At 39.7% G+C, this 27,170-nt stretch overlaps 1 protein-coding gene across 17 annotated transcripts in view; it reads left to right on the top strand.

Annotated features, from left to right (window-relative positions):
• Window positions 1-27,170, top strand: part of CPEB3 (cytoplasmic polyadenylation element binding protein 3) — a 196,526-nt gene that overhangs the window by 136,370 nt on the left and 32,986 nt on the right. For 16 of the 17 annotated variants that reach the window (XM_023240735.2, XM_023240737.2, XM_023240736.2 and 13 more), the window contains 2 exons: window positions 5,605-5,723; window positions 20,575-20,689. In XM_023240735.2, the coding sequence (XP_023096503.1) occupies window positions 5,605-5,723; window positions 20,575-20,689 (234 nt within the window). The remainder of the gene's footprint in view (window positions 1-5,604; window positions 5,724-20,574; window positions 20,690-27,170) is intronic. The other variant, XM_023240738.2, reaches the window with a different exon arrangement.

Below are 27,170 nucleotides of genomic sequence, written 5' to 3'. Positions count from 1 at the left end.
AGTGATTTGGGATGTCTCTGGTGAATTTTGTTTTGGTTAGAAAGCCCAAGGTAGGAAGTAGGGTTGAAGGAAATTGTTGAACTTGAGTCACACCGCTTTGTAATGCTAAGCGAGTATTGTCATTACTGCGAGTGGCAGCTTGCTGGTGAGGGAGTAGAGATGATTTATTATAAAAGCTGACTTGCTATAAAAGTTATCCGAAGAAGTTGGTTAAATGTTATGGGCCACTGTTTGGGAAAGGAAAAGAAGCTGTTTGTAGATATTTTTCTCAGTAATAATATTTGTGGTAGGCTTTTACTTGCAACTCCTCATTGTTTGTACTCTAATGCTAATGGGGACATTTATGGCTGTGAGAGAGGCATGACTGAAGATCTGCCCACTTTTGTGGTAGCTACTCAGCTGCTATGGGGAGACACTCCCTCTCCTCTGATGCCCAAGTTGAGATCCGTGCAGGATTTGATGTGGAAGATTTCAGAGGGTGTACAGTGATGTGCCAGAAAAATGCGGTCAGCCTGGTGGCCTTCTGGTGGCAAGGAGCTGGAGAACGCCTCAGCTCAGTGAGCATGCCCCATCCCCAGGCCTTTTTGATATGCCTGTGCATAGTGTACACAGATGGGGCCCTCTCCAAGAACAAGATAGCCTGTGTGCCTCTTAGGACCTTTGTGGACCATCTGTACCAGGATTTCACATGGTGAGCCAGGAGGTTTGAGAGGACATGCTGAGACCTCCTCTTTATGATTTGCATTTTTTAACCCACTCATCTCTAATATTCACTCTGGCAAGTGGAATTAATGTTCTCACATTAAATGAAAACACTGAATTTTTAATAGATTCCTTGGGGCTTGGTGATAGTTTGGTACTGTTTCCAACAGGGAAAAGATAGGAAGAAATGATATTTTTTTCTAGTTTGCAGTTAGGTTTTATTTTTCTTGCCTAGCCACTTGCTGAATCCTCTGACCCATCTAGCCTGGGAGCAGAGCCCAGAAAACAGCTCTGGGTCCTATCGCTTAGGCAGCCTCCCTGTTGTATCTACATACCCACTCCCATGGGCTTGGTGCTGTCCCCTGTGCGCTGGCTTCAGCCAGTTGCATTGGCCACTCTTGGTGTGCCAGGTAGTGGTTGATCTGTTTCCTTCTGTGTTTGCTTAGATGGTAGTAATTGACCTTTTTGTGCTGTATTCGCTTGGATACTTTGTATAGTTTCCCAAAGAATTGGGAAAAAAGATTTTTTAAAAAGTACCCATTATTCATTATCTGTTGCTACTGTCATTATGTGCTGCCCGGGACTCCCAAGAGCTTTGCTTCTAGGCCAGTTGATTCATATCTTTGTTTGATGTGTGAGAATCTTCTGAATTTGGAAGTTCTTAACCTTCTCTACCATTTACACCTTTCTGGCACCAGAGTAGAACCATATTGGTGATGGTTTTTTTGTTTTGTTTTGGTTTGTTTTTTTTGTTTTGTTTTGTTTTGTTCTGTTTTGTTTTTTTTGTTTGTTTGTTTTGTTTTTTTTTTTGTTTTGAGATCAGTAGCAGGGCTGGGAGTGGAGGTGACAGCTGAGAGACTTAGCAAAGCTAGAGGGGTTGCAGAGAGGCCAAATAGTTGGATACTCAAGCTTAGATTAGCTCATGATGGGCCTTTGCTCAGCTGCCATTCATGAATGCCAGCATGGCAGCAGATGCTAGAATTGGTCCCTTGAACGTCTGTTGATCTCTTTGAAGTCTTTGCTGATTCTCTCAAGTCAGAGTCCTTGCTCCTCTGGGCTACCATGGCACTTTTTGTTCCCACGTATCTCCTTCAGCTTTGTAGCAAATAGTTAATTGTCTAAATGTCTGTTTCTTCTACCACATAAGTCTCTTGACAGTAGGAACCTACTCTCTTCCATCTCACTTTTCTCATAAGCCATAGATTGTATCCTACTTGTAATAGTTGCTCAGTAAATCTTACTGAATCAAAGTGAACAAACTGGCTGTCTCTGTGGAAATTCTGCAGCTAGTATCCATGTTTATTGTATACTCTGTCATGAGATAGGAGTGTATCCTTGGAGAAAGAAAGCATCATCATCAGAAATAACATGTAAATATACATGTAAATATAACACATGAAAAACCCTACGTTATTATTGGGCCTTTTGGGGGAGACAGCTTTTGTTGGGCTATAATTCACACACCATACAGTTCCACCATTTAACTTGTAAAATTCAGTGGTTTTCCGTATGTTCACAGAGTTATGCCACCATCACCACAATCAATCTTAGAAAATATTCATCATCCCCAAAAGAAACCCTGTACCTATTCCCTCTAGTCCTTTAGCCCTAGACAACCATTAATCTATTTTTTGTCTCCATAGATTTGCCTATTCTGGACATTTTATATAAATGGAATCATACGATATTTGTGCCTACCTTTTCACTTGGCATAATATTTTCAAGGTACCTCCATGTTGTAGCATGTGTCAAACCTAAAGCTTGGTGGAAGTTAGAGGGCAGGTGATGCTTGTTTTTTGACTAGTGGTTGTGGCTCAGGCCAGTGATGAGTCTGCCTGCTCTCAGGAGGACCAGATCTATAGGTATACTATGCAGATATTGTGGGTTCAGTTTCAGACCACCACAATGAAGCAAATATTTCAATAAAGTGAATGAAATGAATTTTTTAGTATCTCAGTGCATGTAAAAGTTATGTTTATACTGTAGTCTGTTAAGTGTGCAATAGCATTGTGTCTAAAAATCTGCATACCTTAATTAAAAATGACTATTGCTAAAAAAAAAATGCTAACCATCATCTGAGCTTTCTGTGAATTGTAATTTTTTGTAATTTTTTTTTGGTGGAGAATCTTGACTCAGTGTTCATGGCTTCTGACAGACCAGGGTGGTGGTTGCTAAAGGTTGGTGTGGCTTTGGAAATTTCTTAAAATAAGACAACTTTGTCACACCAAAACAAATTATTTCTCTGTGGCACACAATACTGTTTGATAGCATTTTACCCACAGTAAAGCTTCTTTCAAAATTGGGGTCAGTGCTCTCAAACTCTGCCTCTGCTTTTATCAGCTAAGTTTATGTAATATTCTAAATCTTTTGTTATCATTTCCACAATCTTCACAGCATTTTTACCAGAAATAGATTCTATCTCAAGAAATCATTTTTTTGTTGTTCTTGTTCACCCATGAGAAACAACTCCTCATCTGTTAAGGTTGTATCATGAGATTACAGCCATTTAGTTACATCTTCTGGCTTCACTTCTAGTTCTCTTGCTGTTTCTACCACGTCTGCAGTTACTTCCTCCACTGAAGTCCTCAGCCTCTCATAGTCATCCATAAGGGTTGGGCTCAATCAACTTCTTCCAAACTTCTGTCATGGTGATATTTTGACCTCTTCCCATGGATCACGAATATTCTTAATCACATCTAGAATGGTGGATCCTTTCCAGAAGGTTTTCAGTTTGCTTTGCCCAGATCCATCAGAGGAATCGCTGGCAGCTACAGCCTTATGAAATGTATTTCTTAAATAATAAGACTTGGAGCACACCTGGCTGACTCATTTGGGGACGCATGTAACTCTTGATCTTGGGGTTGCGTTTGAGCCCCACGTTGGGTGTAGAGATTACTAAAAAAAACAAAAACAAAAACAAAAATAAAAAAAAACAAAAAAGGAACAAACTTAAAAAAATAATAAGACTTGAAAGTTGGGGGTGCCTGGGTGGCTCAGTTGGTTGAACGTCCCACTTCGGCTCAGGTCATGATCTCGAGGTTCACGAATTTGAGCCCCACATCGGGCTCTGGGCTGACTGCTCAGAGCCTGGAGCCTGCTTTGGATGCTGTGTCTCTCCCTCTCTCTGCCCCTCCCCTGCTCACACTCTGTCTCTCTCTCAAAAATAAACAAACATTAAAAAAAAAAAAAAGACTTGAAAGTTGAAATGGCTTCTTGATCCATGGGCTGCAGAATGGACATTGTGTTAGCAGGCATGAAAACAATATTCATTTCATTTTACATCTCCATCAGCGCTCTTAGGTGACCAAGTGCATTGTCAATAGGCAGTAACATTTTGAAGGGAATCTGTTTTTCTGAGCAGTAGGTCAACAGTGGGCCTAACATTTCAATAAGCTATATTGTAAACAGATGTGCTGTGAACTAGGCTTTATTGTTCCTGTATTATAGAGCACAGGCAGAGTAGATCTAGCATGATTCTTAAGGCCTGTAGGATTTTCAGAATGGTCAATGAGCATTGACCTCAACTTAAAGTCACCAACTGCATTAACCCCTAACAAGAGAGTGAGTCTGTCCTTTGAAGCTTTGAAGCTTGGCATTGAAGCTTTGCTATGAAAGTCCTAGAATGCATCTTCTTCCAATAGAAGACTGTTGCATCTACACTGAAAAACCTGTTTTTTAGTGTAGCCCCCTTCGTGAATTAACCTTAGCTAGATCTTCTGGATAACTTCTGCAGCTTCTACATCAGCACTTGCTGTTTTACGTTGCACTTTTATGTTATGGAGACAGCTTCTTTCTTTAAACCTCATGAACCAACCTCTGCTAGCTTCCACCTTTTCTCCTGCAGCTTCCTCACCTCTCTCAGTCTTCATGGAATTGTAGAGAGTTAGGGCCTTGCTCTGGATGGGGCTTTGGTTGAAGGGAAAGTTGTGGCTGCTCTGATCTTCCATCCAAACCACTAGAACTTTCTTCATATCAACCATAAAGCTGTTTTGCTTTCTTATCATTCATGTGTTCACTGGAGTAGCACTTTTAATTTCCTTCAAGAACTTTTCCTTTGCACTGCAACTTGGCTAACTGGCTCAAGAGCCTAACCTGTGGCCCCTCTCATCTTTCAACATGTCTTCTGCACTGTGCTGAATCATTTCTACTTGCTGATTTGAAGTAAGAGACGTGCAACCCTTCCTTTCACTTCGAGGCAACTATAGGTTTATTAGTTGGCCTGATTTCAGGGGATTGAAATTATGTTTGTGTCTCAGGGAACAGGGAAGCCCAAGGAAAGGGAGAGATACAGTGGAATGGCTGGTCAGTGGAGCAGTCAGAATACACACAGTATTTAAGTTCTCTGTCTTCTATGGTCCCAGTTGATGACACCCCAAAACAATCATGATAATAAATCAAAGATCCCTGATCACAGATCACCATGACCAATATAATAATAATGATGAAAAAGTTTGAAATATTGTGAGAATTACCAAAATGTGACACAGTGACACAAAGTAAGCACATGCTTTTGGGAGAATGGCTTCCATAGACTTAATTGACTTAGGGTTGCCACAGGCCTTTAATTTGTAAAACAAACAAACAAAAAACTCAGTATCTGCAGAGCACAATAAAGTAAAGCTCAATAAAATTAGGTATGCTTGTATTTCATGGAAATTCCATAGAGGAGTTCTGAACTTGCTTCTCTGAGCAATTATAAGAATTGAGACCGCGTCAGTGAGTACCTAATCCAATGCCTGGCATATGAGGGTCTCAATGACTTTTACTTCCCTGTGTCCCATTTCAGGTTCTTGGATTCTAGTAAGAATCTGCCAAAGTGAAACAACAGATAAATTTTTATTTGGTACTTTGAGTTTAATTTACTGATTTTTCCCTCTGTCCTTTTGTTTTTGTCCTCCCAAGGCTATGCCTTTCTGCTGTTCCAGGAGGAGAGCTCAGTGCAAGCGTTGATAGATGCCTGCCTGGAAGAAGACGGGAAACTGTACCTGTGTGTGTCAAGCCCCACCATCAAGGATAAGCCAGTAAGTAATATGTAGCCAGCTGTTGCTTTTCCAGAGCACATATGCATTTGGAATAGCTGAGCGCCTCCTTTTTGTAATGGGAATGCTGGTAACTAGGATTCTCTTACCCGGGGTGACCTTGCTATGCAATAGAGCTGGACTATTGTTGATGAGAAGCTAATAACAAATTACTCAGTATTTCATTTTATACCTTTGGGACTGCGTGTAAACAAATGTGTCCTTGTCTTTCCCTTTACAGCTCTTTTAAGCTAATTCCTATTCAGTAACTCTGAATTGAAGTAAACAATGCTCTAAGCGGTTTTGGCAACTGGTTTCTGTCATTTTTCAGATCAAGGACAGGAGCAATTTATTATTTTTTTTTTTAAAAAAAGATCATAATTGGCAATGTTTTGTGAGTGGTACCTACAACTGGCTTACCTAGAGCTTACACTCTAAAATGGATAGCTTCAAACAGGGTGGGAGAGGGAGAGGGCAAGGACAGAGAACATGAACCCCAGACCATAAACAAATGTACACTTATACAGAGTTCATGGTTAAGAGGTTGTGGTTTCTGAGCCAAAGCATGTGAGTAAGTCATTGGGTAAGAGATGAAGACTGCTTACTTTCTCCTGACAGGGGTTATCAGTGAAGAAGGGGCAAGGCTGTATTCAGAACAACAAAAAAAGAAATTGGTTAGCATGGCAGATAGAGGATTGAGGGAATTCGGAAGGGGATGAGTGTGTGTCAAGAGCTGGTGCTAGGAGTGAGAAATAGAGTAAAAATTGTGATATGGACCAAGGGACCGAGGCAGGAATCTCCCGGGGCTTGCAGCGTCCCCTGTTAGACTTACACCAAATGTGGGGCTTGCTTGGCAGTTAAGTTTATTCTCAGAAATGTGCATGGGGAAAGAGTTGGGGTCAGAAGTAGAAGTCTTCTAAAAAAATTTTTTTTATGTTTTATCTTTTATATTTGAGAGAGAGACAGAGAGATAGCAAGCAGGGGAGGGGCAGAGACAGAGATAGAATCTGAAGCAGGCTCCAGGCTCTAAGCTGTTAGCACAGAGCCCGCCCGACGCCGGGCTCAAACTCACAAACCGTGAGATCATGACCTGAGCCAAAGTCGGACGCTTAACCAACTGAGCCACCCAGGTGCCCCCAGAAGTAGAAGTCTTGACTCTAGCATTTAAATTATCTGCTTGGTTCAGAATAAGTCACCTAATCCTTGCAGGATCTTAGTTTCCTCATCTATAAAATGGCAGGAATAATGGTTTCTCTCTGCGATGTTGAGCAGCTCAGATAAGAGGAAAATGAATGTGAAAGCACTTGGTACTTGTGCAGATGTAACTGGATGATGCTGTTAGAGCCGTATGGTGCTATAGTCAGGAGAGCAACATTAGAGCTTATTACAGGGTAACATCTACTGAAAAGAATGGTGGCATCTAGAGCAGGGTTTATAGTTGGCTGCAGAAGAATGGTGCTGGGACTTGTCCACCTATAAGGGGGAGACTGCAGCATGGAAAGCAGAGGAGTTACAAAGAATGGAGATACTGGGTTATAGAATAATCGATGCAGAAGAAGAAGCAAGGATTTTAGCAAGTGTGACAGTGCCACCATGTATTTCACATTCTGGGGCCATTACCAAATTTTTATAGCAGTTAGCAGACTTGGATAGAGTAGCTATGCAGTTGGGGAAAAAGAGTAGGGAACCTTTGCTAACTTTGGTCTTAATTTAAGCTGAGGAAAGGCTGTGTACACTGTGGCTAGAATAGGAGGGTGTAGTGTTTCCTCTGAACACGTAATGAGAAAGCTGGAGTAACATTTCTAAATCTCTTTGGAATAGTGTGAGATTAGAAAGACCGATCCCAACTTGGCAGAGTCAGATGTCTGAAAGGTAAATGGTTAACCTCCAGAGAGCCTCTGCCACCATAAGAGAGGATTAGAAATAGATTTATACATTAAAAAAAAAACAAAAAAAAAACAGAGTGATAGAGATCCACATGAAGATAGTTACGCCCAAAGTAGACTAAGAAGCTGTTGAATTGAGGGGAGGAGACCAGAGACGAGCAGATGAGCTTGTGTACCTTGGAAGTATCATGTCACTTGCTCTGTGGGAAAAGGAGGCTAATACGCCTTTCAGGGCATGCCTTCACCAGGACTGGACATCTCTTGAGAAGGGAATGAGCAGTGGTGGTTGCAGCTGGAGGTGGTATGTTGATTGTTTTCCCTCCAAATACATTTATTACCCTGAGCATGAAGGACTTTTGAAAAATAATTAGTGTAACTATCTGTTTTGGAAATGTTTATGGGGAAACTAACTTTCACTGTTTGTGTTTCTGCAAATTTCTGCCTTATTGCAGTTTTCATTTTCTGAACTCAAGTGAAACAGTTTTATTGGAGCTTGGTGAATTCTGAATGGTGGCTGCTGATTACGTATTTCTTTAACCCAGGCATACTCAGAATTTCCAGCATAAACAATTTGAATAAAACTCAGGATGGGAAACAGAAAAGTCCCCAAATACCTATAATTCTAATGAACTGGATCCCATTTTGGGTTCCAGCTCTTTTGGCTCCATTTTTGAAACCTTGTCTTTGTTGGCTTTAACTCCACATCTATCACTCCCAGCCTCATTTGGCCACACTTCCCCACCCAGGTTTCAGTACATTCCACCTCGTTTTGGATGCTCCCACAGAAAGTGAGAGCTGGGTTGAACTATTGGGAGTAAATGAGGACCTTGGCAATAACTCAAGGTAAAGTCAACCTTTGGAACTCATTCACCAAACCTTCTGAGCTATGGCTTTTTCTACTTCTTGGCTTGGCTACTTTTCAGGATCCTAGTGCCCTCATTCTGTTATTTAGTTCTCTCTGATCCTCTCTGGAGTTCTCCTTGGAAATACACAATGTTCCAGAATGACCTCACAGATTTCCTATCCATTGACGTTCTCCCTTATTCTGTTCCCCCAGATCAAACCCCCTTTCCCTTTGTGTGGATTAGGTTAATCAGATTGTTTTCCTAATACAGAGCCTGATAGCAAGGTTCCCTCTCACCTTTCTAAGATTGTGTTTGTTTTTTAACTCAACAAATCCCAAATCAGTGGATTCCAGATAGTATTAGGAGGTATTTTTGGTCAGTGATTACCTTTCATTAAATAACTCTACTTAGACTACCCTATGTATGTATAGGTCTGATCCTTAAAGATGACAGAAGACACAATTTATAGCTTGATTAATTGACTTCTCAGTTCCAAAGAGTGGGTAGACAAATGGGCAACAGCAGGAACTATTGCAAAGCTCCTAGATGTGTGATTTTGACCTCTCCTCCAGCAAAAGGAATTCCGTAGCTCAGATGTTCCGGGCATCCCAGAGGATAGCTGTGTTCTTGTCCAGGCTTCCAGTGAAGTGGACAGACATTGTGACAGTGGTCCCTTTTGTCAAGGTGACTCTACTTTTTGAATGTATAAATAGACTGAACCTGAAGGTACAAAACAGCAAACTGATAGAGCAGGAAACCTGTTAGAGTCTAACAGAGATAGGGACTAAAAATCAGTAACCTCGAAGAAGAGGTGTGGAAGGAGATTTTTATGACTCTTACCTTCTAAAACACTTTGGCCAGAGATGTGGGATAGTAAACACCTTGAAAGGAGTATTATAGAAGTTTCCTGCTTCTTCCTCCTTACAATTTATAACATAATCACAATTTCTAAATATCCTGAAATATGACAGATTGATTTTCTATACAGTTGGCCCTTGAGCAGTGGGGTAGGGGTGTTAGGGGTGCTGACACCCCACGTAGTTGAAAAATCCACATATAACCTTTGGCTCCCCATAAATATTATTAACTACCAAAATCCTACTATTAACCAGAAACCTTAACAATAACATATACAGCTGATTAAACCTATTGTATATATATTATAAACCATATTCTTAGAATAAAGTAAGCTAGAGAAAAGATAATGTTATTAAGAAAATCATGAGGAGAAAAATGTATACTGTATTAATAAAAAAAATCTACATATAAGTGGACTTGCATGCTTCACCCCTGTATTGTTCAAGGGTCAACTGTATATTTAAAACTGTCTTAGGGGTGCCTGGGTGGCGCAGTCGGTTAAGCATCCAACTTCAGCCAGGTCACGATCTTGCAGTCCGTGAGTTCGAGCCCCGCGTCAGGCTCTGGGCTGATGACTCAGAGCCTGGAGCCTGTTTCCGATTCTGTGTCTCCCTCTCTCTCTGCCCCTCCCCCGTTCATGCTCTGTCTCTCTCTGTCCCAAAAATAAAAAGTAAACGTTGAAAAAAAATAAAATAAAACTGTCTTAGCAAACTGAAGTGTGCTTGTGTAAGGTCACTTGTGGAGCCTGTTGCTCAGGTAACATGGTCATCCACTCAAAATTTGAAAAACAAAAATTGGGAAAAAAAATGTTGGGAGCAAAGAAGCTGGAAACCGGTTGGATGCTGGCTCAGTTTTTTAATTTTTACTCTGTCCAATCTGTCTATAATTCTGTCTTTCCTATTCCCCTTTATGTATCAATAGGATCTCCAGCACTTTGAATCACTCCTCTTTAGTACAAAGATAGTCCAGATCCCTTTGCCTGGGACTTAAGACTTTCCCAGTCTGATTTCAAGTTTTTTTCCAACCTTTCTTTTTTCTGCTTTCCTTCTGAACCCCTTTTCCAGTCAACTGAAATATTTCTGCTCCCATTTCAGTTTCTGATTGCTACACTTATTTTTTTTTAATTTTTTATATTTGCTACACTGATTTTAAGACCCTGTCAAATGCCGTCTCTTTCCCGAAGCCTTCTGTGATCACTATACCACCTGTAGTGACTCACACCTACTATTATAGCTATCTTCAGCCCACATTCAGCCATATTTTTAAAAAATAATGTGCTGGCCTTCCTTTATACCATGTTTGAGGGACTCCTATGGGCAAGGCATTAGAGCTGGTTACTATGAATCAGACATAAAATCCTGTGCTCAGAAAGTTAATAGTGTAATGGGTAGATAAAACAAGTATATAAATAAATACACAAACCTATAGAGCCTGGCACATAACAGGTTTTCAAATATTTGTCAAATTTAGGAAAAATACCAAATACAATGCATATAAGATTAAGTGCTTTGGAGAGTTTATATATACCTGGAGTGATAAAAGAAAGCTTCTTGGATGAAGTGTCATTTAAACTGGGCCTTGAAAGATGAAAAGGGTTTGGAGATTGGCCAGGGGAGAGGTGGAGGTGTGGAAGTGTGGGAAATAGACATTTCAGAGAAAGGCAACAGCATAAACACAGAAAAGAGAAACCGCAGATTGAGTGGAGAACATATAGGTTGGTTAGATGGAGCACAAATGTGTGAAAGGGAGTAGAGGGGAATTAAATTGGGAAAATTAAGTAGGGGCTAAGTTACAGGGCACCTTGATTGATGGCCTCAGCCTTTGGACTTGTGGTATATTTACTTAAACTCTTTCATTCTCCACCTACCACCTCCTAAGACAATAACTATAATTTTATCTTGGCTCAGTCAAATCAGATTCACTATATCCCTCCTCAGAAACCTTCAGCATTTCTGATCTTTATTTTATTTTATTTTTTGTTCCTTTTGGTCTAAATTTGTGGTTTGGGCACCTTTTATCATAGTAATTTCTCCAAAGGAGGAATTTCTTCTCTAAAATGAGAGAAATACCTCCTATTTATAATAAATCCTTCCTCCTCTTCCCAGTCTCTGAATTTGCAATTGAGTCCAGAGTTTCTTAGTGCTTGAATCTTTGGAAGCTATAATCCCTTTCTAGAGAGGTCTAAAAGATGCTGTAGTTCTGATCTACTGAAATGGTTTCTAGTGTGTAAAATAGCCAGTATCATCCTCCAAGGGACCATATCTAGTGTTTTCCAAAGTGTGTTATGAATTACACTTGTCCCATCAGACACTGGTCTCTTGAGAAGATCATTGACAAAAGGTTTGCTCGTAGCAATGATAAGTGTCATTTGTTCATAACTTACTTTGTGCACTTTATATCCATTTGTTCCTTTAATTAAAGGTCCCATAGCCGAAAACATTTGGGTAAAATTGATATATTAAGGTTCTGAGAAGTCTTGCAGTAAATAAATTTGTGTAATATTTTTTAAGCCACCATTTGATATACCTGTTTTGGGATTATACCTGTGAAGATTTTGGTAGAATTAGTATTCCATGAAGTTCATTCAAAGAATAGGCTTCTTCCCAGGAAAAACTTAGGTAAGTGGAACTTTTATGTGAACGTTACTGTCAAGAGTTTTAGTGATCAGCATGCCAGTAACAACATCCTTGTCCTTGTACCATGGAGCTGCAAACACACATTTATGTAGACATTAGACAAAATTGTCTGGCTGCAGAGCACAATTGCTTGAGACTATGAACCTGGAAGTTAAAATAGCTGAAAATATGGTGCCAATTTCATTACTAAATCATTTTCTTCAGCTTTTCTAAATGCTAGTTTTATTTGCAGGTTTAAGAAGAATCTATCAGTCATTTCTTAACGCATTGAAAATGAGTAGAATGAATTTAGAAAAGAGAAGTTAACCATTCACAAATCAAAATGCATTTTCCTGAGAGTTCAGGAGACTCTCAGGAAGCATGACTGGTGGCCAGTAACCTGGAGGACAAGGAGTCTTGCAGGCAACAGGACATCATTGCATTGGAAAGAGTGTGTGTGTGTGTGTGTGTGTGTGTGTGTGTGCACGCGCACACACACACACACACACACACACACACACACACACACATACACATACTTTGGGTCAGATAAACCTGGTTTTCAGTTCTGAGTTCACTCTTTTAGTCTTAGTTTCCTTATCTCTAGAGTAGGTATAATGTTTGTAGCATAATAGTTATAGTGAGTTCAAGTGTGACAGTGTGTTAAAATGCCTAGCATAGTTGGGAATGCAAGCTGGTACAGCCACTCTGGAAAACAGTATGGAGGTTGCTCAAAAAACTAAAAATAGAACTACCCTATGACCCAGCAGTTGCACTAGTAGGCATTTATCCACAGGATACAGGTGTGCTGTTTCAAAGGGACACATGCACCCCAATGTTTATAGCAGCACTATCAACAATAGCCAAAGTATGGAAAGAGCTCAGATGTCCATCGATGGATGAATGGATAAACAAGATGTGGTATATATATACAATGGAGTATTACTCGGCAATCAAAAAGAATGAAATCTTGCTATTTACATCTGCGTGGATGGAACTGGAGGGTATTATGCTAAGTGAAATTAGAGAAAGACAAATATCATACGACTTCACTCATATGAGGACTTTAAGAGACAAAACAAATGAACATAAGGGAAGGGAAACAAAAATAATATAAAAACAGAGAGAGGGACAAAACATAAGAGATTCATAAATACAGAGAACAAACTGAGGGTTACTGGAGGGGTTGTGGGAGGGGGGATGGGCTAAATGGGTAAGGGGCAGTAAGGAATCTACTCCTGAAATCATTGGTGCACTATATGCTAACTAATTTGGATGTAAATTAAAAAAAAAAAAATGCCTAGCATAGTGGTGTAGTGTATGTGCTCAAAAGTGCTAGTTTCTTCTTTCCTTCAAAAGGAAATCCTCTGTCATGCTTGTGTTTTCTAAGTGATGTAGGAACAGCAGCAGCAACAATGAGCACTAGGTAATTCTGATCAATGAGTAGGTCCCAGTGGGGGTGGGAGGGGGGGACATCAGAAATTGTGCTGATTAGGCCAAGCCCTGAGGCACTCAGTGATGACCAGATACACTGTATTTCCATTATCCCTGGAAGGAGGCTTTCAGTAATCTGAGAGCTATAGAAGGGCAGATTCTGGACATCTTGTAGCATCAGCATCTGCCCCTCAGGAAAACCTTTGTTAATTCACCAGAACACTGATGAGCACAGAGCACTCACTAAGGGTTGGGCGCTTTGCCAGGCAGTTGGGACCCACACAGAGATATGGTCTCAGCCTTAGAGGACCCTAGCTCTCCACCCTAGAGCCCAGTGGAAGGAAATAGACATGTAAATACCAAGTGAAATAAGGAGGCAAAGTATGATAAAAGTATTATGAGGAGTAGTTGTGGGGTGGGACTCAAAGGCAAAGTGGTCAGATGTTCCTGAGGGAGTCAGGAAGGCCTTTAGAGAGAAGATATTCCCTTAAATCTTCTGGTTATAAGTATGGTTATTAATCATTGCATTTAATTGATAATGGCTTTATAAGTCCAGCATAGAGCAAGGCTGTACATCACCATTTTCAGGGCACAGTTTATGCATGGTCTGCTTTTTCTACTGGATGCTCTTATGAAACAGTATGCAGAGTGTTACATGAATTGTTCAAAAATAGCTGAAGGGCTGTAAGCCTGTGTGCATCAGGTAGGTTCTGCAGCTTACTGAAGATGGCAAGGGTTTCCTTTCAGTACCTGAACTGTTCCCTCACCCTGACGGTAGACCTGGAGCATTCTGGAAGGGCATGAGAAAATTTCCTAGGGTTACTTTTGGCATCCACTGTAGGAAGAATCCTGCCTATTTTGATGAAGCTCTCTGGGGCCTGCGATCTATTTGTATCTCAGGAATGGGAGGAATAGTCTGAGTGTGAGAGTTATAGTTTTTTGTTTGGAGGCCCAGTGGAGTTCTGATTGTAGGCCCAAGAGCAGCCCAGGGTTCAGAAGTCTTATCAAGAGCAATGAAACCATTAGCTATTAGGTTCCTTTCTGGCCACTTCCCCCAGAGGATACAAGGAGGGTATCTCCCCGTCTTCATCGGATGAAGAGCAGCACTTGAGAATAATAGGTAGCATCTAAACTCCTGGAAATTGGCTGACCTGCTTGTTAGGGAGCTGTATGGTAAAAATTAGGTTGAAATGAGATGCCAAATATGAATGTTCTTTGAAGGATCCAAACCACAATTATTGCTGTTGTGGCTATTAGTTTTGGTAGTTAATAATAATAAAAACAGCCCCTTATAACATGGAAGAGATAAAGATGCCTCACAAACCACAAACTAGTTTGTTTGTGATACTGTGGGGCACTCCAGTCATTCTGTGAGGTCTGTGATGCTTAAAATAGAATTGCTGACAACTGGGGTGGGCCTGAGTTCATTACCAACCGAACTGTTGCAGCTGTATGTCAGCGGCCTGGAGTTCAGCTGACTCATCCTGGCTGTCAGAAGAGCGGTGATACTGCTGCTTGCTGGGTAGAGTGGTCCTGATGGTTCTGCAGTATTGCTTTTGTAGTTCATGTAGGGTGAAAGGATTGTAGGACTAGGGAGAGAAAAATGGAGGCCTTCTCCTGAAGAGCTTGAGTAGGAGTTTGAAGGGTATTGAAATGAGAAAGAGGAGATGAGGGTGAGGAGGCTAGGCCATGTGCTTTATGGGAAATTTATGGGAAAGAAAACAGCAGGAAGGGGTTGATCAGGTAGTTTCTGGAGCTGGCCAGCAGATTGCACTGTTGACTCTGAACAGTTTGGTTGCTTTGCAGAGCTGCCTTGAGATGAATAGATGAAAAGGAAGGCACTGTGCAGTAGGATGATCATGTGTTGGTTGTTTGTAACCAGGAGATGACCAGACAAGACAAAATATAGAGTGAGATGTTCAAAATGAGCTCAACATACTATTATTTATTGGTAGGTAAATGTGTAAATTCTAAATACGGGTATAAACTGAGAGAATTCTAGAGCCATAGGGTGGCTTGGTCATGTCTGGAAACTTAAAGCCCTAAGGTTTATGTTAAAAACTGTTTTATTAAAGCTAAGTGTTTTCTCTTACCCTGTTATTAAAGATATAATAAAAATGCATTTTATATTGAATGTTAACTTAGGGGCTTTTGCAAATTTTCAATGAATTTGCTTTTTACACTTGATCTTAGCCAAAAGGCCGAGAAGCGATTGAATTTGCTTTTTAGAAAATGTTATAGCTCCTTGTCAGAAATGAATGACCCATACTCGACCCATACTTTATTTCTTTTTTTTTTTTTCCTAGCACATGGCCTGATCTTATCCCTATTAATGACTTTTAGTTTTAAGTAGGATGAAACTTCAGTTTTTACATAGAACTATAATTATTTTATTCCTCATTGATATCAAAATAGAGAAACATCTCTTTTGTGCAGTTCAGTCTGAAAACTTTCAGTTCTTTGAATAGCTATTCATTATTTATATTGACTGTATTCTTAACCATTTAAAGTTAACTTCTACAAGAGCAACCCTTTTAGAGCAGTAGCAGGAAATAAGTGAGAAAAGGCCTTGATTAGAGTGAAGTTTCTACAGTATTTTGTTCAGTTGGTTCAACCTTGTTATGCCATATTTTGATACATACTAAAAGTAAGATATAATTGGGCAGTATTATCCAAAGTGTGTTTATTAATAGGTGTTGTGAAAAAATTGGTTCCATGAAAATAATTTAGGAAATGCTGGGTTAAAACAACATTTGATCAGATTTCTTTCCTGTAGAACCTCTTAGAGCTTTTGGTTAATGTACACCAATGGGTGCCCTGAAACTCCAAGAAGGAAGAGATAGTATATAACTTTTCCTAAGCAAGGCTTGTCTGGCAGAGCCACCTTACAGACCGACAGTTCACAGGACATACACTGGGAAACCTTGAAATGGAAAATGAGTGCGTTCAGTACTATTTTACGTTTCTTGAAGAGTGGCATAAATTGATATATTTATAGCATCACCTTTATCTTTAGTTTTTGCCTTTTCCTTAAAAAGATTTGCCTTTGGAGATAAGCAATTACACAATAAGATTATTCTTTTTTTTTTAATTTTTTTTTTAACGTTTATTTATTTTTGAGACAGAGACAGAGCATGAACGGGGGAGGGGCAGAGAGAGAGGGAGACACAGAATCGGAAGCGATTATTAATTCTTAAGAATTAAAAAACAGATAATTCAGCCAAAGAGTAGTTTCACAGTCCTCACTGAGCTTCTGTAGGAATACACGCTTAAAAAAGAAACTAAGGAAAGACCAACCATTTTAGTACTTTCTCCCACTTTGAGAGCTGTGTGGTAAGTAAACCTTTCTAGTCTGAGATCATAGCCTGGGGCCCACAGGATAGATCTGGGCTGCAGTTAGTTTTTTTGTTTTGTTTTCTTTTAAAAATTTTTTTTAATGTTTTATTTATTTTTGAGACAGAGAGAGAGACAGAGCGTGAGCAGGGGATGGGCAGAGAGACAGTGAGACACAGAATCCGAAGCAGGCTCTGAGCTGTCAGCACAGAGCCCGACACGGGGCCCAAACCCACGTACCGTGAAATCATGACCTGAGCTGAAGTCAGATGCTTAACCGACTGAGCCACCCTGGTGCCCCTGCAGTTAGTTTTGTTTAGCCTGTCCCAGTGATTTTAACATTTGAATTCATTCTCAACATTTTAAAATCTTGAAGTTTCATGTGAAAATCTGAATTTCTAGCTAAACTTGAAAAATGGAAAAGTCTTACAACACATTCACAAATGATAACTACTTCTCTGCTTCCTTTAAAAGGAATGGTTTACTCTAGTGTGTCATTGCCTGCTTACCAACTGCTGTCCTGGGGACTGGCAAATTTATGCTATACGTCCATCCCTACAGACGTTTGGTTTTGTGTAACTCCTGCTATAAGGACATGGCATGGCTGAAGGGCTAATGGGTGGTGCCTCTTTCTAGAGTGATCTTTATAAGCAAATGTGGTCTCCAGGAAAGAGTGTTGGAATCAATGTCGGGCTCATTTAAGGGAATTTTCACTATATCTGATAAAGCCCCTGTACTTGTCCTCAGGACATTGAGGCTCTTACTGCCCAGAGTATAGCCTATTTGACAACATACTAAAAGAGTTGTTTCACACACACACACACACACACACACACACACACACACACACAGTGATCCCTATATATGTAATGGTTGTTTTACTGAGAGAAATGATGAATTAGAACAGAGTTGTAATTTCATCCATTCTCAAAAATAATTATTAAAGAAAGATAATCAAAAAGAAGTTATCTTATTTGTATTTCACCCCTTTGTATAAAATATTGGAGTCACCTTAAAAAGTATGGTATTCAAAAAGTAGAGAAATATCTCTGTATATAAATCAGGACCAGAAAATGTATTCGAAGAGTAAGAAAGATAAAATATGAATATCAGGCCCTGAGGGCTGAGAATTAACTTAGAAGCTGGAGAACATGCCTTGTGTGAGAGTGGGCTTATATTTCAGAGATAATCCAGGGTGAATGGAACTTCCTAGTGCAAAACAGTACCTCAGTATTACTTTTTGCTTAGTGTGTAGAATGTGCTGATGTTGAGCACTCTCAACAATAGCCAAATTATGGAAAGAGCCTAAATGTCCATCAACTGATGAATGGATAAAGAAATTGTGGTTTATATACACAATGGAGTACTACGTGGCAATGAGAAAGAATGAAATATGGCCCTTTGTAGCAACATGGATGGAACTGGAGAGTGTTATGCTAAGTGAAATAAGCTATACAGAGAAAGACAGATACCATATGTTTTCACTCTTATGTGGATCCTGAGAAACTTAACAGAAACCCATGGGAGAGAGGAAGAAAAAAAAAAAAAAAGAAGTTAGAATGGGAGAGAGCCAAAGCATAAGAGACTCTTAAAAACTGAGAACAAACTGAGGGTTGATGGGGGGTGGGAGGGAGGGGAGGGCGGGTGATGGGTATTGAGGAAGGCACCTTTTGGGTGAGCACTGGGTGTTGTATGGAAACCAATTTGACAATAAACTTCATATATTGAAAAAAAAAAAAAAGAATGTGCTGATGTTGGCCTATGTTGACATTTCTCTGATTCTGTATGGATGGGAGCTCTGAGGAGCTGTTTTCTGGTGGCAGCTGGGAAACGCAGGTTTTGTGAATACGATTTAATCATTACTGTCCTTGAGTCTTCTTCCTGTACTTTTACCTAATCTATAGTACAAGAATAGGCTAAGGGAATGGGTTATGTGTGATGTACTGAGATGAGGGTGCGGCGGGAGAGGAGGCAGTAATGACGGCTCTCAGCCGGAAGGTTTGAGATCTTCTGCAGAGTTCTTTTCAGCAGCAGTAACGTACAGCTATTAGAGAAGGCTGCATTTTCTGTACTTCTGATTAAATGAAACCAGAACACCATGGATACCACAAGGGAATTGTTTTCATTTGTGAAACAAAGTGACCCACAATTAAATTCAGTTATCGTAGAGTGATTGGAGTTGCCTTACCAGGTCCTGAAGCTGCCTTCAATTTATCAGGGATGAAACTGGAAGAAGAGAAGACTGTGCAGAAAAAGATAGGTCTTACTTTTTTGTTATTGGTGATATTAGGATCTTTGTTTTTATAATGTAAAGAAATTATGTTTTTAATTAAAAATTAATAATGAGTCCTCATGAAGGGATTTAAAAGGGGTGCTTTATGGTATTTGTGAATCTCCCTTTGTGGTAAATGTCAAGGGAACGGTAATTTAGTCACACAGACCAGCAAATGTTATGAGGAAAAACTAGATTTTTCTTTTTCACATGATAAAGGTGGAACAAATGCTTCAATATTAACAGAATTGCAAACAGGTCCCTGTTTTCAGGGTTTAGGGAAGAAATGGAGATTTTACTGCTTCTGGATAACTGATGAAGGCAACAAGGTCGTAAAAAGCAAAAAGTTAGGTGGGGGTGAATTTTGTAGCTGTCATAAGGAATGTATGGACTGTTTCTAACTGAGCAGTGCCAGTTTTGGAGTTGACTCAAGGTGTTTTGAAAGCGTAATTTGACAGGTTTACTACCTTTCAAATGAGAGTACTTCTAGATATATAAGTCAGGCCACATAAGAAATCATCTTATGCGGTTTTTTTTGCATTAAGTGTTGACAGTTAAGCAATGGGGAAGATGAAGAATTGTGTTGATACTAAGGAAATGAAAATTCAGCTGTTTAGTTTCCTATCCTAATCTGTGAGGGTAAAGAAGAGGTGAGTTCCATAAAGACAGACCCGGTTCTCTGCTTCTACAGACCTAGACCATTTCCCAGAGCACCTGGCTGGCCGAGTGGCTCCTTGATTCTCAGGCAGTGCCGACACTCACCTTTTGATGTGGGAGGGTTTTTTTGGTTTTTTGTTTGTTTGTTTGTTTTAAGCTCTTCTTCGGTGATTGAGTTAGGGATTGAAACAAATATGTTTTAAGGTTAAGATTCTGATGAAATACTTTATTTTTTGTAGGCAGGAAGTCAGAGTACCAGTGAAGAGATATTACCAAATAGAAAGAAGTATGTTCATAAAGATTTCTTTCTCTGCTCTTTGAAAAGTTACTTCAGTTTCTAAAGGCTCACCTTTATTTACCCAAACTTGTTTAAGAAAATCAGATAAATCAAAAATAGGTAACACTGTGTGCTTCAGTATTTGATACTGCTGTTAATTCCATGCTAACTTGATGGGTTAAACCACATTTCTTCTGTTTGGGTTAAACCACATTTCTGAAGGATAAATGTTTCAAGCTTAGGGGTTGATAAGCATTTAAAAGCCAGACATATAGATAATTTTTAGAAAATATTCCTAATGTTCCTGTTCCCTTTCTTTAGGTGAGCTCTTAAAAAGCTAAGTGCTAAACTGTGACAGGTTGTAAACAGTCTATCATGTGTTAAAATGGGTCTGATTTAGAACGCAGAGTCTGTCTCTGAAAGACTGCCTTTTCTCAAAACCGCAGGTCGTTTCTGAAGGTTTATGTCTAGAGTGTTGAGTATAGTATCTGTAAATAGATTCCCCAAGAGTTCTGTTGAAAGGCACCTAATGCAGATTATATAAGTTAATAACTGGATTTTGTTTGGGTTATGTATGTTGTAAAATGCACAAATCAGTGGGTTTGTCTTTAGTCACCTTATTCTCATTTGGGGTTGATGGAAATGAAGTAAGGACCAAGTAAACGACTTTTTTTCAGGTGCAAATTCGACCATGGAACCTAAGTGACAGTGACTTTGTAATGGATGGTTCTCAGCCTTTGGACCCCAGAAAAACTATCTTTGTTGGGGGAGTTCCACGACCCCTTCGAGCTGGTGAGTGGAAATAGTAACACCACAACAACAAAACCACCAACAACAAAATCCCCAATATGTATGTAGTCTTCAATATTTTCTAGGTTTCCGATCGACTATACACAGTCTCCAAAAGAAGTTTCACTGAGCTGACTGACTCTTTCAGGATTAAACATTTTCTCCCCAGATGGTTTATTTTCTTATGGTACAAGAGTGAATTTCATTAAACTGTTATTTTGACAGGATGAATTCTATTTAGTGCTGTCATATTCAACCACATATTTTTAAAATAATAACAATACATTTGTCAGTATGCGTTCTTATGCGAGTCAGCATTGTTATGTGTGACAGAAAAAGCAGTGACCCCATCAGAAATCTGTCCACCACAGATGTGTACCCCTCAGTGACAAGCCAAACTGCTGCTTTGCTAGAAATTGTGTCCCTGGGAATTGAACTGGGAATCTTCCTAAGTGAAACAGGTTCCTGTTTTTTCTTATGCACTTTGAAAAATGAGTTATGTATTTGAGCATTTTTATTATGACTTTTTAAAAGCTTCCCTGTTTTTTTCTTTTTTAAGTTCTTTTCCAATGATGAAATAATTGTGCCTGCTGAAATCAGATAGATCATAATTGACTGGGGCATTTGAAGTGATGCTGAGCTAATGAGTTCAATATTTAAGTCCAAAGACAGATCTAATCAGTTGGGGATCAGTGTTCTACCAGTAAAATACAATAAAATTATTTGTTAGAACGGAGTTTTTAAAGTGCTTAAAATAATTGAGTTTGCTTTTCAAAAATGAGATGACAAGATAACGTTACCATTGCCACAGCAGTTGCAACAGTGCAGTGTGATCTCTGTTATTTGGAAGCAAGCAGACATAGCTCTACCTAAAAAAGAAGACAAGAAAAAGAGAAAAAGCAGTGACCATTAAAATCAAGTTGTGAAAAAAGAATTATAAAATGTACCTACAGCTATTTGTCTCTGACTTTGATAACTTCTTAATTCTAAATGTCAACATTTCTAACACATTTATTCAAATCTCAACTTCAGTCTGCTCCTCAAAGCTTTCTGTAGACCCATATAAAGACATATCCATAATTCCATTTTGAAAGACATTAAAACACATTAATTATGACTGTGAAGGTTGTAACTTTACAGTTTTTCAGAAAGCCAAATATCTTTAGGTCTTGTTCTCACTCTAGTGGAAAAGTGTGCCGAGGGTAAGAAAGCAAAGCGGCAGAGATGTCTCGCCTTGATCCACTGTTAGAGAATAAAGTCCAGGAAGCGCTAACTGGGATGTGGACAGCATTATGAGATGAGGGCAAATGCAGCTCTTTGTTTCTAAACTTCTTGTGCTTTAAAAAAAAAAAAATGTGGGTGGGGGCATGGAATATTCCTGTCTTTTTCTAACTGGTGTTATGTTTGGGAGTGGAAAGGGAGAAGAATCCCCTTTGACAGTCTTTTACTTGTATAGGTGTTCTTAAAGAATAGATATTCATTGCTAGCATTCTAGTTACTCTTTTTTTGCAGCTAACTACAAGCACAAATTAGTTTTAATATTCTAGCCCCTCTCCTTTTGTAGATGGGGATCTGAAAAAATAAATTCTGAAAGAAAAAGTCCCACATTTATAAAAATAACAGAACTGGCTTTAACCTTTTATGTCTGTTTTTAAGTCACAGACACAATAGTGTATAAGCTAAATTCCTTTTTTTATTATTCACCATTTTCATTATTATTCACAAGATGCTACAAGTCCTAGGACTAGATAAGAATTATATTTAGTTGTTTAGTCAGAAATGGGATTTTATGTTCCCTGCCCTACCTGCTGTAAGTCTTGAGGTACTCTTTCTTTTTTGAGCTAAGCTAAATTTTTTGTTGTAAAATTGGTTTTTTTTTTTTTTTTTGCAGTCTTGTGGATAATGTCTGCATTCACTTGATCTAATGAAAATGTTCCCCTATGTCAACACCTCCCATAAGAGTAGCTAGTTTCTAGATGGCTAAGCAATCTGTATTAGCATCTTAGAATTTTACTGTCTATCTAAGACTTTGAGATTGGAATCTATGTAATCTAAACAAAAAGAATTAACATCTGCAGCTTTTATCCACATGCATAGAATTGGGTTTCTTTGGAACACACTGAGCTTTGTGGACTGGTGTGTGCCTTGGAATAGAGGACTATTTTTAAAGGAATTCATTTTGACTTTGCTAGGCAGTCTTGAGTTGAATACAATGCAGTTCACTTGAACAATAAACATTTATTGAGCATCCACGTGTTACTGGCACAGAGCAAGTATGTGTCATGCCAAACTGAATGAACATCCCACTGTCGTGTTAAATAGGTCATCGTCTACAGAGAGTCAAAGATTTCAGAAAAGAAGAAAACAAGAAATGTATTAATAGAAGTATCCAGAAGTAATTGGATACTAAATTGTGCTTTTTAACACACTGGATCTCAAATTTGGTTTTTAAGTATTTTAGGACATTTATTATTACTTCTAAGGGAGTATTGTGGTCATAGAATTCTGAAAAGTCTTAAAGCTATCTCAGGCACTATATACAAGGTGATCCTGGACTAGACATAGTTGATAGTATTCAACACGTGAGATTTTTAGGTATCCAGATTGATTTTCACCTTACCTGGGGCCAAAAATTGTCCTTTAACATGTTATAATGAATAAAATGTAATAACTACAGTTATTCCTTTGAATTTTGTGAGGCTTTTTCTCTTTGATATCTTACCATTGTAAGACAGGGACTATTATTCCTAATAAGTTATTCTAAATAAAGTCCTTATCCTACCAAACAGAAACACACAAACCCTCCTAAAGAATTAAGGCAACCTGTTTTAAGCAGTATTGCCCTGGCTGAGTATCAGTAGATCCTTCCAGTCTTTTTGATAAGCCTTCCTTTTTAAATTTCATGTTGGGAGGGGAAAAAAATCATAGGTCTAGAAAATTTAACCCTGAAAATGGGAAAATATCCATGGAAAATCTAGATGAGTTTACCCAGTTAGATTGCTTGATTGGTGGTTGCTCTAGGTTAAATAATACACATTCCTACTCTCTTTGTCCCTCCCTTCCATCCCTCTTGTCAGTGACAGTGGCAAGCCAAAGACGGTTTGCCTTAAGTCTCTTGGTGTTTCTCAGGTCTTGTTCTCCTTCCACTCCCCACCACTTCCCACCCCCATCCTTGGAAAGGCTATAGGTAGACTCACCATGCCGTCATGTGGCTACGGTCTGCATATTCTTCAGAGTCAGTGCCAGGAAAGGGGTGGTCTGTCTGGTTCTCTACCTGCTTCCACCTGAAAGTACAAGAGCATGTTACCAGTCTTCATTCAAGTAATGTGAACAGCACATCTTCCTGAATCTCAACACAGAAACAGCCCTGTTGTATATCCCTGTGGCATTAGGACCTATTTTCCTCTGAGAGGAAATAAGTGCCAGGCTTGGGGATTATGAATAGGCCATCAGGAAAAGGTGGAGAATGAAGCTTCTGGTCCTTGTACACACCCCAGTTTAGAAACATGAGTTTATGACCCCAGATTCTTGGTTTAGATATCTAATATGAGGATTGCCTCAGTGATCAAGCTTTGGGACCCATCCACTTCTAACTTTAATAAGGCTTGGAACACCCTCAGACTTCCTCTGTCATTAGGGACATGTGAGCTGATCTTCCACATCATGACTTCCTTCTGACAGTTTATCTGATCAGGTCCTGCAGAACAGATCAATCTTGAGAGATTGCTCACGTGAGTCCCTGGAGCCTGCCAATTACTCATCATCTTTGGGTCTCCTGTCTTTCCTATTGTTCTGATCATTCTTTCCTGTCTTTTTCTCCTCTACTAATATTCTGTAATGGACCCTGAATTTCCCTTCTCCATCTCCCCCACCCCGCCCCCACCCCCACCCCACCACCTGTACTGTTAGGATGACTTTTCTGGGAAGAAAACAAAACAATACAAAAAATTTGAGGTAAATACTCAGTGACATATGACATACATTTAGCGAGCATCCTGAATTTTTCTAAGAGCACTTATTTTAGACATTCTGTACAAACATTCTGGTAGTTCACATGTATTAGGAATCACATCCTGATTTGTGATTTAGGAAATAGTATTGGAACCATATCCTTTTTTGTTGTTATTGTTCTGTGAAGTGGTAAAGCCAGGTTTCTCAGTGGGAACAAGTCCCAAGTTCAGTATGAGTTGTCCCAGATAAACTCCAGATTTGGCACACTGACTTGATTAATTGGATTGCCTTTAGGGTTAAGGATTTTCTAATGCTAGTCGTTCTCCCCCTCAAACCCTTACCCACAGCTGGTGTCAAACATTGCCATATCATTGGCAGGTTGAATAACATTAGCGTACAGCCAAAGTAAGACTGGGAGGAACTGGTGCTTCTGGAGCAGAAACCAGGCCAAGTTAATATTAAGCAAAGATTTATGAGTAGAGAGAAAAACACCCCCTGGGCAAAACTAAACATTAGAGCACCACTCTGTGCTCAGCAGTGTGTTCAGAGCTCTCATGTATGTTTAATTGTCATGATAACGTTGTAAGTGGTGGACTTTTCATTTTAGAGATAAGGAAGCAGAGTTCAAAGGGGGGTGATTGGCCAAGGCCACAATAAGTAGAAATGCCACGATTTAAACTCAGATCTCCAGACTTCCAAGTTTGCAGCTCTTTGTACAGAAGGAAGCTGCTTTATCAAGCTGAGATCTGAGATGTTGTCTCAGTAACAGTATTAACAGTCAACTGGATACCAGTCTGATTTAATCAAGTTTGGTGCTCATTCCCTCCGACTTAGTTGGTTGTTCATACAGTTATTTGAAAATATTCTTAGTGGAAGTTTATGAGCGTATTTTCACCATTTAAAATGTGTGAACTGCCTTGCTAACCAATTCGGCTATGGTAGAAAACCTAGACAGTCCAGCTTCTAGTTGAATCTTGCTTTCTTTCAGAAGTCCAGATCTCTTTGTCATCCCGAGGTGCCTTATGCCTCTTTCCTGTTTGCTTTGTACTTATTTCCACAAAGAAGAAATGTGGCTTCTAGATTCACAGTTTAGAATCTGGAAAGATGAATGTGTTGATATTTCCCTTGGGGATTCTCATTCCTGCTCTACCCCATTTGGTTCTCATAGTATCTCAGACTTAGACATTGCCTATGGCTGGCTTTGAAATCTAGTTAAATGATAGGAACAGGACCCTGGTGTGGGGTAGGATGAGGGAGTCATCATGATTTTCTCTCTGGTGAGCTAAAGTCCCTTTCAGATCTCTGTGAAGATTCAGAAGCAAATCCAAGGAACAGGGGTGCCTGGGTGGCTCAGTCAGTTAAGCGTCTTACTTCGGCTCAGGTCATGATCTCACGGTTTGTGAGTTCGAGCCCCGCATCAGGTTCCGTGCTGACAGCTCAGAGCCTGGAGCCTGCTTTGGATTCTGTCTGTCTGTCTGTCTGTCTCTCTGCCCCTCCCCCACTCACACTCTGTCTCTCTCTCACAAATACATAAACATTAAAAAAAAAAATCCAAGGAACCATAAGTGGGGTTTAGATTCAATTTCAGAGGCATAGTCTCCACAACCCAGAGGAATTCTTAGATTTCTGTATGCTACACACAACTGCAATATTCTTGTTTCCCTCTCCGGCTGTGACATAGTGAAGTTCATCTCAAGAGCCAATCTATAGATCAGAGTCATAGTAGTTTTGTTGTTACCATTCCTGAGATGACTTGAATTGTCAGGAGCACAAAGTGTCTCATCGAAAGTACAAAATGCCATTGGATATGGCTACCAGACCTGCTGATTCCCCACCCCTGTGGTGACCAGACAGATCCTGTGAATACTGTTTGGATAGGAAGGGAAAAATAAAAAGTCGTCTGAAGATTCCTGCCTTCCACATGGACTCTGGATGCCTGCTGTCACTTCCATCTGTCTGAATTCCAACCTCCACCTCTATTCCCTGCTCTGGTAGCCTCATCTTCCTCAGGTCAAATGTTAGGAATGTGCCTGGGAGCTGCACTGTCTGCCTTCTACAGAGGATGGTTTAGAATGAGGATTCGTTGTCATGGGCTTAGTAGAGTTGGCTGCATTTTTCCAATAAGACACATCCTTGATCAAAACTACATTTCATGAGCAGGGTTGAGATCACAAGATATAGATAACCCCATGAAGGTTTTAGTTGACTTCTGCCAGATCCTGCTTTTCTTCTGTTTTTCTCTCTTCTTCCTAAGTAGTCAGAGTGGTAGTCCTCCTCATGGCTCAGCTTCACCCACATCAGAAGGGAATTTATATTAACTTTCCTGTATTAACTGGTGATACTCCTTTTAAAGAATCCTTTAGTACCTAGTCTCTTGGGGTGCCTGGGTGGCTCAGTCAGTTAAGCCTTTGACTCTTGATTTCGGCTCAGGTCATGATCTTGCAGTCATGGGATTGAGCCTCATGTCATGCTTTGCACTAACAGTGCAGAGCCTGCTTAAGATTCTCTCTCTCCCTCTCTCTCTCTGTCCCTC

This window comes from Felis catus, chromosome D2 (assembly GCF_018350175.1).
Source record: "Felis catus isolate Fca126 chromosome D2, F.catus_Fca126_mat1.0, whole genome shotgun sequence".
Lineage (NCBI taxonomy): Eukaryota > Metazoa > Chordata > Mammalia > Carnivora > Felidae > Felis > Felis catus.
This window is presented reverse-complemented; position numbering and strand designations above follow the sequence as displayed.